General features: G+C 33.1%; 1 protein-coding gene across 1 annotated transcript in view; it reads left to right on the top strand.

Annotated features, from left to right (window-relative positions):
• The window catches only part of LOC150092693 (cytosolic carboxypeptidase 2-like), a 354,069-nt gene extending 342,075 nt beyond the window's left edge, over positions 1 to 11,994 (top strand). Inside the window, exon 17 of the mRNA XM_090414258.1 lies at positions 11,941 to 11,994. Within this exon, the coding sequence (XP_090270384.1) occupies positions 11,941 to 11,994 (54 nt within the window). The remainder of the gene's footprint in view (positions 1 to 11,940) is intronic.
• Positions 11,995 to 12,494: the final 500 nt, after the last annotated feature.

The raw sequence follows: 12,494 nt of genomic DNA, 5'->3' as shown, positions 1-12,494 counted from the left end.
TTATATCAGGTTCATATTTTGTCACTTTTAGTAATACACATGCGGAACTAGATTCATCAGTCATTCTATTTCTTAAACTGTCTTTTATAAAATTCATTTAAAAAAATAATGACTCACAAGCATATGTAGAGGAGAAAATTGATAATATAGCCATCGCTAGTTTTTTTAAACAAGAAAAGGTTTCAGGAATGGAATTTTAAGTTCTCAATATTTCCTCTTCTGCATTCTTTTTAATTGCCCTCAATAATCGATCATTTTCCATTATTTCAAAGTCATTTCTCAAATTGACAAACTTTTGTTTCCATATAGAACTAGATTGAAAATCGATTAGTTGCATTTCTATATCTTCCAAATTCAGCCACTCGAAAATCTCCAAATTGAGTTTATCTGTTGATGTTGTGTCCAGATGCAAAATAAATTTTGATGTCTCTGCAAATTGCCTGAACTGCATAAATCTTGAAAAAAATTGTTGATTATCGACTGTATAACTGTACAAAATTGACAAAAGAAAACTCTTTTGTCAATTTAACTTGATCTGTTTTTTCATGGGATTCTAGATCTGCAAAGACTTTTTTTGTATTTGGAAAATATCGGAAGGTATTGGAAATGACGTCACGATTAAAAATGGGTAATTTAGCTTTGAATGGTTTGATTAAATCAAACATGACAATAATTGTCTTGTTTACACTTTGCAGTTTAACATTTAATTCATTTAAATGTAAACACAAATCAGTAAAAAACATTAATTTCGAAAGCCATTCGACGTTCATTAATCGATTGTATTTTTCAATGATTTTCTCATTATGTAAAAAAAGACTGACTTCATCTAAACACTCAACAAATCTTTGAAGAACTTTCCCACGACTTAACCATCGGACGTTGTTGTACATAAGTAAACCATTGTACACCGAGTTTACCTCACTTAATAATTCTATAAATTTTTGTTTATTTAAAGCATGTGCCGATATAAAATCGACCAATTTTGTTACAATGCTAATGATATCTTCCAGTGGCTTGAAACTAGCCTTTACGCATAAAACTTGCTGATGTATAATACAATGAAAACCCAGAACTGAACGTCCAATATATTTGGTAAATAAATTGACGAACCCATTTTCCTCTCCATTCATGCTGCAAGCACCATCAGTAGTTACTGATACAATTTTGGAGGGATCTATATCTCTTTCAGCAAGTGCATTTACAACTGCATTGCAAATATCTATTCCTTTTGTTGTTGTTGCTAATGATGTTAAACTTATCAGTTCTTCTTTGATGTTATTCCCAACACAATAACGAATAAAAATTGCTAAACGAGCTGATCCAGTTATGTCAGTACTCTCATCAAGACAAAGAGAAATTAAACTGGAAGATTTTATATCTGTTTTTTGCTGATGAGTTATATTTTTAGGCATTCTATGATTCTATCTTTCACCATGTTTCTAGCCAAAGGCATATCTTTTATTCTTTGAATAATTATTTCCTTGTTTTCAAAATCTTCAAAGAGAACTGGCAAAAAAACTAGCAGCAGTTATATTTGAACGACTGCCGATAAATTTCATTAGGGAGTTGTTGACTGGATATTCCTATTTTTAATTGCCCGAGCAATAAATTCTTTCTGTTCGTTTGCTTTTCTCAAGGAGCGATTTATGGTTTGTCTCATAATGCCATTTTACTGACGATGTTCTGCACACAACTGTCCCGAAACATAAAACACATATTGCTTTATTGTCTTTATTAATCATGCCATACTCTTCAGTCCACCAGCTTTGGAACGCTCTACTGCTTGACTGTGATAATTTTCGTTTTTTTATTTTCACCAGCCATGTTCGGTAGAACTGTAAAAAATAATTCACAACTTAAATCAAATGCATTTTTTTATAGTTTCAAAAAAATCAATGTTTTATTATATGCCTAAATTAAATTATCTTTATAATCCCTATTTACAGTAGCATAAACAAAACGCAGCAATAATGCACTTGCTGCTGCTTATTTCTGCCTACTGGCAGATGCGTGGTGCAAAATGCATAATGAACGCACGTGCGATTAGAAAAGGGAAAAGTCAGGGAATCCTAAGGAACAGTCGTTCTCAATTCTTTTTCTATAGACTGTATTTTTATTTATTCTTACTGTATTAGAAGGCTCAGTCCTAGCAAACTTACTCATAAATACCATTCCCATTTTTTTAAAGTTCATACATTAAACTAACATAAGTATTAATATTATATAAATTAAGTGGATATTAAATCCAACATTATTTTAAACCTGACTACAGTAACTATAGAGTTTTCATGGGAAATTTGGCGAGTGTATTCCCGTAAGATCTCTGGTCAAATTTCGCAAGAAACGTCTATAGTTTATGTAGTCGGCTTTGAAATAATGTTGGATTTAATATCCACTTAATTTATATAATTTTGTATCGCCGATGTGAAGCCTTCTGGCTATTTATTTTAGTAAATAAGTATTTACTAAATACTTATTTACTTGGAGATGGACGGATCAGGAGAAGGAAGACCTGCAGGCTGTTGGGCTGGAGACCAGAATGTGGGCGACAGTCGCAGAGGACCGTACCCAGTGGCGACATGTGGTGCTTGAGGCCAAAAGTCCCCCCCCCCGGGCTGATAGCGCCTGGCTAATGTAATATAATGTAAATAAGTATTAATAATTAGTTATGGCATAATCATAAAGAGTATTAATACACTTAATGTATACAGTGTAGCATGTCTACAAATATAAAAGTACACATTTCAATTAGTTACCAATCACAGAACTAATGCTACAATATTGTAGTTTCCTCAGGCCAACATCATTAAATTAACTTCTGGTAAGTTTCATTGACATATCCCATTCTGATCACCAAAAATTTATAATATTATTCAGTATTAAAATTGATTATTTCATTATTAAATTTATTTTGATGATGTTGGTTTGAAAAAAAAAAAAAAAATGGTAGTGAGAAAAATATTTATGCATAATATATATTTATGCATTGTAACTCACCATAGAAGTCAGCGGAGCAGGGGAAGCAGCAGAAGGATGTCGACTTGTCGGCTAACTTACTCGTTGCGGATATGTATAATGTTATGCATTAAGGGAAGGGCCACTACCCAGACTAGTTTCGACCTTTATTGAGGTCTCTTCAGTGGTACAACACCGGGCAACTAGTTGCAAAGGTGGAGCAAGCTAACATCACTCCTATCTCAGTAGCTCCCATAATGCAAACTCCACCTTTGCAACGAGTTTCCCGGTGTTGTACCACCTTACTCCAGTCCTGAAGATATTTTCAGGCATAAACTTTGTTTGCTCACACTTGGATAAAGGATTAAACTAAATTTATTATAGTCTAACCAAGTGAAAAATAAACTTTTAACATCTTTCTCTAAATCCAGAGCAATTTAATAAAAAGGTGGCACACTGTTTGGCAACTCCTATAGGTAGAGATGACCTTGCTAATGCTTCTGCCTGGTATCTCTACTTGGGCCTGGCTCCCACTGAAGAGACCTCAATAAAGGTCGAAACTAGTCTGGGTAGTGGCCCTTCCCTTAATGCATAACATTATACATATCCGCAACGAGTTGCATTATGGGAGATACTGAGATAGGAGTGCTGTTAGCTTGCTCCACCTTTGCAACGAGTTGTCCGGTGTTGTACCACCTTATCCCAGTCCTGAAGATACTTTCAGGTGCAAACTTTGTGTTGCTCACACTTGGATAAAGGAGTAAACTAAATTTATTATTTCTTTTAGGATATATAAGAAGACATGTCAGAGTTTTTGAAGAAATTCGAAATTATCACAACTTTTGCAGCACACGCTTGTAGATATTGTTATTTGTTTTACTAAATTTTTGTTACATGAATTTGTTTTAAGACATTTATGGCAGGAATTTATATTTGCCGTATAGAAATGTGGTTATAGCATATCTCCATAGCACAATTGGAAGAACAATAGAACATTTGTACTCTCTGATTGGAAAAGACCTGAGTTCAATTCTTATCATAATGAGAGAAATCTTTATATGGGCTTTATCAATTGAAGGTGAGTTAGATAATCTCATACAGAAGTAGCTAGGTTTTTCATCTCACATGCAATCAAATTGGCCATGAGCACACACTTGCATTTACCAACAAAAAATACTGTTGGCGGCGGTAGATGGTAGATTGCATTTTGTGTTAACAGTGGTGGTAATAGTTCACTGATTGGGTAGGGATGACAATGAGTTGTGTGTAGTGAAGTTGAGTGCCCTACCATGCTGAATATTTGGACTCCTTGAAGGTGTGAAGTAATTATATAAATAAACCCTTTTCATATAGTCCTGACACTAATCTTTAATTCCACATTTTCTCGAAGAAAAATGATATCTTGTGAAATATTTATATGTGACAGAAATAAATGGGGACTGGTTTCAAAATCATTATAGCTGAATTATGGAATCAAAACACCTTTAAATACACAGCTCTGTGTAATTTTTCTCTTATGTAATTGTTTTTTTACTACTTGATTTTAAATAAATCAATTATTTCTGTTCCATTTGGTTCTTTAATCAAGTGGATAAAAACGACTACTACTTTGACACGCTATTTTATCAGAATTATTATAATTAAAATCTATTCTTTTCTTTTTAAATTAAATACATCATTGTTTTCAATAACTACATCTCTCACTCTAGAGAGCATGGAATTGTTTTATGGAAAATGTTCTTAGTAATAAAGTTCCCTTAAAATGGCATTGTCAATGCAATTTTAAGGCATTGATGCAAAAATAATGCAAAACTTTTCAGTTGTGTTTTTATAGTGAATGAGTTTAAAGGCTTTTGCTATTATGAGGTTGCTTTACTTCAATATATCATATGCATGATTTTGTGATATGCAGTAAAAAATTAATACTAAATTTTATTTTTATATTGAACTAATTATGGTTATTAATCTGGTTGAAATATCTGCATAATGTTTTTGCTCATGCACATTTCAGCTTGCTATTCAGAAACGTCCATTTGCCAACCTTTTGATAGGCAAAAAGAATTAATTGTAAACTTGAATCGCAAACCATGCTTTTTTTTTTTGTAAAATTAAATGTAAAGATAAGTTATTTAGTTTTTAAAAAATGATGTTATCAGTTAAAAAATTGTGCTAGAATTAGAGTGTATTGCAGAGTTAATTATTTTAATTATTATAATTAAAATCTATTCTTATTTTAATTTTTTTTAAAATTAAATACATCATTGTTTTCAATAACTACATCCCTCATTCTAGAGAGCATGGAATTGTTTTATGGAAAACGTTCTTAGTAATAAAGTTCCCAAGAAACTTTATTTAGATTTAAAATTTTGTTTTAAATAGTGTTAATTTAGTCTTTTGATAAGATATGGTAAGATACATAGTGTAGCACATGGCACCGATGCAAAGTAGAGCAATGGCGTCCAAATCATCATTGTTTGAAACATTTAATCAAAGGGAGTTTGTCCAGTGCAATGTCTGCAGAATGTATGCTTTGCCGAGAGCAGCTGGAATTTAGTTTGAGAGCGATAGTGGTGGGAAGTGTGCCGAAAGTGTCACGAAAAAAGTGTCTGCATATCCACTCAACAGCTCCCCCCCCCCCCAAAGCTCTAGTTTCCCTGATTCTGTACATCCACTTTCACTTCGTTCAACAACAATTTTTCCGGTCTCCAAACATCAAATCCATTCAGATACAAACCATCCTTCTTGTATAAGTCCTTTTGCCCATCAAACTCACTGCACGCATCCACAAACCCCACACCACTCCTCCTGCATAACCTATGCATCAAGTCATTCGCCATTATGTGGCCTCCCTCAGTGAGTCTCTGACTCCCTGGAGGTCTCTCTTAATAATAATAATAATAATAATAAGGATTATGGCCCTCCTTCTTAACTCTACTCTGTCCTACCATGGCAACAGACTCACTATCTTAACGCTCTTTTCTTTTGTCACTTCCAGTAATTTTTTCAAATCCCTTCTCATGCCATACTTCTCTCCTTTTAAATCATTCATTCCAGCCACTACAATCATTTCTTTCCCCCTATGCTTTTGTGCTATAATAGCCTCATTTACATCATTAATTTTTGCACCAGGAAAGCACGATTTTGTCAAACTCTCATCGATAACACCTTTTACAATTGAATTGCTATATAACACTTCCTCCTTAATTTTTCTTTCACTCCCGATCATGACCTCATTTTTCTTATCTCACACTTGCCTCTTTTTGTTATTAGCTGATCCACTTGGTAGACATTTTTGCAATCACTCCAGCTGCTGCTTTGCCCTATGTTTCAAAAGTGTGTCTCAGGGTGTGAGATTGAGGCAATGAGAGAGACAACTCAGTTGCGTGGAGCTTAAGGATCTTCCTCAGCCATAGCCAAGTTAGCCGGTCTTGGGTGTGGACAACAGGGCTTTTCCCTCCCGGGTTATCTGTGGTCATGAATATCGCGGGATGCAGAAGAGGAGTAGTGAACCGGCTGCATTAATACACCAGTAATCCCCTCATTAGGAGGGGACTCATCCTGTCCAAGATGGATGAGAAGGATGGGATAGGATATGAAAATAACCAGAATGAACATTAAATATGAGTAATTCAGAAATATTAGGGATTAATAAGATCAAGGTTCTTTCTCAGTAGTGCATTGTAAATAAGTAAATAAGCTGATTATTATGTCTGAATTTTTGAGACTTTTTTTTTTTTAAGCATGTTTGTACTGGACTTTCTTGTATGGGTTGTGGAACAGGTGAGAAATAATTTAATTACATAGCATCTTCCTTCCACACTGGATGAACACATTTTTACAAATTGCTCAATATACATGACAAGCAAATTTCAATTTTTTTTTTGGTAGTATTTTCATGGAAAGCTAATATTTGTGAAGTAGCTTAGCATCACTTTTGAGATTTCAATACCATTTAATTATTCCAAGTTTTTAAAAATACTTTCCTTTGGAAAGAACACTGGATGTCATAAAGGATAATATAGGGGAATTTCAATTCAAATTACAAAAATTAATAATTTACAATTTGCAGATCACATAGTCATTATTGAAGAAGATGAAGAAAATGAACTGGAAACAACAGTGCTGAAGTTAAGTGAAGGAAAGAGATATGGGTTGATAATGAACATAAAAAAAAAACGATATTTAGAGAGAAGAGGATGAAAAAGCAAATAAAGGTCATTGACAAGAGCTTCAAGAGGTTAGGAACTTCACATTTCTAGAGAGCAATATGACACATAATTTAGACTATAAAAAAAAAGAGAGAGATAAAATCTCAGATAACAAGAGCAAAAGTAAACCTATAGGCAATAGATAAGATATGGAAAATTAAATCAGTGAGCCTTCCCATAAAGCTAAGACTGTTGAAAATATGCACATTCACAAGCACACTCTATGGCCATGAGACATAGGTAATGGTCAAAGACACTGTGAGTTGAATATTGACTTTCGAAGGAACATGTACAGATTCTGTAAATTAGATGGGTGCAAAAGGTAAAAAATAAAGAACTGTATAGCAAAGTAAACTGCAAAGAGAATCTAATGCAGAAAATAGTTTGAAGGAAAGTGAAGCTTTTTTGCACATATCTGCAGAGTGGATAACAGTAGAAAGATCAAAAACTTGCTTGGTACATTGAACAGTATACACAGAAGAGGACAGCCAAGGCAAAAGTAGGTAGATGATGTGAAGGAGTGGTGTGTAGAAGAGTTTGCAGAATTTGAGTCACTGGCAATGGACAAGATAAATGCTAAAGAAGAATGGTGAAACAGGCATCAGACCCATGGGCACTGATGATGATAATTAAAAAAAAACAAAAAAACTTTGCCATGACATTATCTACTGTCAACTAATAGTATTTTTTTCTGGAAATTATGTTCCCTGACCAATTTACCTGCACGCAGAATGAAAAAAGAATAATATTTCAGGAGGAAAAACCTTGCTATCTTCTCAGTTATTACATAACTCGGTTAGTTTCTCTGCCTAGCGAGGTACATATGATGTCCTAGAAGAATTTTACTTTTAGATTGTTTTCCTACCAAAACAAGAAAACAGAAGCAGTCAGCAGCAAACCTCTTAACTTCAACAATATTGAAGTAGTATTGGATATACTAATATTATGAACTACTGTGGCTGCTTATATTTTCTACCACCACAGATTTTATTTTTATTGATTTAATTAAATGTTATTTTGAGAAACAAAAAGCATGCAAATGCCATAGAAAGAAAAATTTTCATATATCTTTCTAATTATCAGTTTATTATACTTGCAAATTTTTATACTGGTGAATGCAAATGGGGGGGGGGAAGTATATAATGTCCATTCTTATCTCCCCTAGAGTCACTGAAAATACAAGTGCTCATTGTATAAAATACACATAACACAGTTATTGGTTAGTTTGTTTTATAAACTAACCAATTATTTTATTTTATTTTTTTATTATTCCATGACACCTCCAAGGAGTCCAAAGATTCATCAAAGGAGTATACCTAGCCTACAACTCTCTGTGTCCACCACATAATCCACCAGCTACACTGAACTGCCATTACCATCATCATCTACACCAAGGGTCGGCAACCTGCGGCTCTTTGAATGAATAATTGCAGCTCTTTTCGTTATTAAACAATCTATTTTTGAATAATGTAAATGAATGTTATTTATTAAATTAGAAACTAAAAACCTTAAATATACCATTTGCAATCAATCAAGGATATTTTACAATTGAAAATAGTACATGTGACGCTGAAAAATTTGATACGTTCATGTTTGAACTCTTTGAAATCATATGCGATAATCCTTCTTTACATTCTATTTACATTTTACAAAAATTCTACTTTATGGTGGATATGACTTCCCATTTCGACGCACTGAATAAGAAACTACAGGGTAAAGGAAATACAGCAGTTTTGCTTTTAGAAGAAGTGATTTCGTTTGAACAAAAATTATATTTGTTTGCAACAGACTTAGAGAAAGGCACATTATTACATTTTCCTACATTGAAGAAATATCAACAATAACAAGCTGATAATAATTCCATAAATTTAACCTTTTTCAAAGAAATTGTGGTAAATATGTGATCTGAATTTAATGGGAGATTTGAGGAGTTTAGATAGAACAAAGCAACTGTCATTTTTATTGCGACCACTTGAAATTAATCCTGCCGAATTAAATTTTTCACCTTTTGTTGGAATTGATGAGGCTGCATTTCAATTTTAGTTAGAGAACCTGAAAACCAAGGATTTGTGGAATTCAAAATTTAGAAATCTTGAAGCTGACCTGGAGGAGATGGAGTTTTGCTTTTAGAAGAAGTGATTTCGTTTGAACAAAAACTATATTTGTTTGCAACAGACTTAGAGAAAGGCACATTATTACATTTTCCTACATTGAAGAAATATCAACAATAACAAGCTGATAATTCCATAAATTTAACCTTTTTCAAAGAAATTGTGGTAAATATGTGATCTGAATTTAATGGGAGATTTGAGGAGTTTAGATAGAACAAAGCAACTGTCATTTTTATTGAGACCACTTGAAATTAATCCTGCCGAATTAAATTTTTCACCTTTTGTTGGAATTGATGAGGCTGCATTTCAATTTTAGTTAGAGAACCTGAAAACCAAGGATTTGTGGAATTCAAAATTTAGAAATCTTGAAGCTGACCTGGAGGAGATGGAGTTTTGCTTTTAGAAGAAGTGATTTCGTTTGAACAAAAACTATATTTGTTTGCAACAGACTTAGAGAAAGGCACATTATTACATTTTCCTACATTGAAGAAATATCAACAATAACAAGCTGATAATAATTCCATAAATTTAACCTTTTTCAAAGAAATTGTGGTAAATATGTGATCTGAATTTAATGGGAGATTTGAGGAGTTTAGATAGAACAAAGCAACTGTCATTTTTATTGAGACCACTTGAAATTAATCCTGCCGAATTAAATTTTTCACCTTTTGTTGGAATTGATGAGGCTGCATTTCAATTTTAGTTAGAGAACCTGAAAACCAAGGATTTGTGGAATTCAAAATTTAGAAATCTTGAAGCTGACCTGGAGGAGATGGAAAGACAGAAATCTACCCTCGCAATACAAAAAAAAGGTCTGAAATAGAAGATCTTAAAAAGCAAGATCAGATTGTATTTGACACATGGAATTGTTTACTGGACACTCACATTCAGTGATTTCAAATATACGCATTTGGATTTCTATCGATTTTCGGATCGACATATTTCTATGAGCAAATATTTTCTAATATAAATTTTATTAAAAGTAAGTTGAGAAACCAATTAAACAATGTGAGTCTTTCGTTCATGTTTGAAAATGAAAATTATGGCATATTCGGCGCATATTGAGAAACTATCTCAAGAAGTTCAACAGCAAAAGTCACACTAAGAAGATATTTTAAATTTAAAAAAAAAAATTAAAGAAATAGGTATGTTGACTGGTATTTAGCTTACGGAATTAATAGGTATGTTATTGGATTTTATACATATGCTTTTGTAAGGAGAAGGAAATCTGTTTTATTATTTAAACTGAATAAATAATTTAATTTTAATATTTTTCAATGTAGTTTCTAAATTTAAAGCAGTGATGAGCAATTAAATAGTAAATCAAATACTTGGTTCAATCCGCATAAAGAATATTTTCTTTTTCTTTGGTAAGAAAGTATTAATTTATTTTCCATTATTTAGGTATATTTTAATTTTTTAACCTGCACAAATAAATCCACATGTAAAAATCAACATTCATAAAATAGATTTTTAATTAAAATATACTAATTCTGCTGTACAAAACGAACACCGTGGACCACACAAAAAACCTGAGAGGGCTGAATGCAACCCGCGGACCATTGGTTGCTCATCACTGCGTGTGGCTCCCTAAATTTTTTTTAACAGATATAATTTTAAAAATGGCTCTTTAATCCAAAAAGGTTGCCGACCCCTGATCTACACCAATGCCATCTACTGCCCACCACTACTGCCATTAGTATTTTTCAACTGTAATTTGCATGTGTTTTCAAGGCTGATTTGTCTGTATGCAAGATGAAAAACCCAAAACCCTGCTACTTCTGTATGAGATTAGCTGTTGGAAGTTTTTTCACTTGGTTATACTATAAATTAAAGATACCAAGAAATTATATACAGTAGGCCCCCCCCCTGTATCTGCGGGGTTTGGTTCCATAGTCTTCTGTGGATACCTGAAACCGTGGATAGTAGCAAACCACTTGTGAGACCCAGATTTTTGAAAATATATAACAAAACTGAAACAGAAAATTATTAGTAAATTGACTAATAATTACATGCTAGGACTGTAGGGCTATGTTATGTAGTTAATATATAAGTATTATTATTATTATTATTATGTGACACCTCCAGGGAATCCAAAGACTCATTGAGGGCGGGCATGCCAACAGCATTGAACGATTGAAAACCCTGCTGACTACTAACTGCACTCAAACTTGCTTAACTTTTTGTAAGCCATTAGTAGCACAGGCTCTACCAATTGACCAACCTTTGCTTTGCCTAGTGTAATGTATACACTAAATTGTATGGCTAAATAAATAATAATAAACGGAGTTATTTTTTTAGTAAATGAGGTTATTTCTAGACTACCATTTCACCCGTACTATCCAGGGATGCTATTTACCGCATTTGGGCACACATTCCATTGCTCCTTGATAATAATATTACATATTTATTTAAAATTATCATGAAGCAATTTTTACGTCTTTAGAATCTACGAGGAGCAATGGAATGTGTGCCCAAATGTGGTAGAAAGCACCCCTGAGTAGCATGGGTGAAGTGGCAAACCAAAAAAATTGCATCATTCAATAAAACTTCATTCTTAGACAAATAAAATTTAACCCACATAATAATTATGTAAAATGGAATGAGAAAATATGCTAATGAAAATGTAATTGTTAATAAAATCTTAACATTTTTATTCTTATTAGGAGGAATTAATTGAGATCAGAACACCTTGTTGTGTTCAGCTACATATTTATTGAGCAATAAATTACATATCTGCATATACATATCTACTGAGCAAATGATATGGACAGCTGAGGATCATCGATAGTAGAAGCTTTGTTGACTTTTTTAAAAAACATTGTTATTGGATGCCATTTTTGTCTCTTCAATTCAGTAAACAGGTTTTGCAAAGGCTGCACAGCTTCTGTTATTGTGCGAGTAATTTTTGTATTGCGCTCCATCATTGAATCATAATCCATTATCTGTTACTTTAATGTTTAAGCCATTTGAAATATCGTGGCAAACTTTTCAAGTGTCCACACTGGTGGTTCTTGTTCACTTTCATCCTCATTGTCATCTTCTTCTGTAGAAGATTTGACAAGATCTTTCACCTCCTCGTTAGTGAGCACCTCACGATGTCCATCTATGTAATCATTCAATTCTTCTGTCATATTATCAAATCCCTCTCCACCTATTTTCCGTGCTGTATTAATTATCATTGTTATCTGTGAGTTAATGTGAGTCTTGGGAATGGCAT

This window comes from Typopeltis vanoorti, chromosome 25, assembly GCF_054136105.1.
Source record: "Typopeltis vanoorti isolate ZY-2024b chromosome 25, IOZ_Tvanoo_1.0, whole genome shotgun sequence".
In the NCBI taxonomy this organism is placed as follows: domain Eukaryota; kingdom Metazoa; phylum Arthropoda; class Arachnida; order Uropygi; family Thelyphonidae; genus Typopeltis; species Typopeltis vanoorti.
Note: the sequence above shows the minus strand (reverse complement) of the source record. Positions and strands in the feature narration are given on the sequence as shown.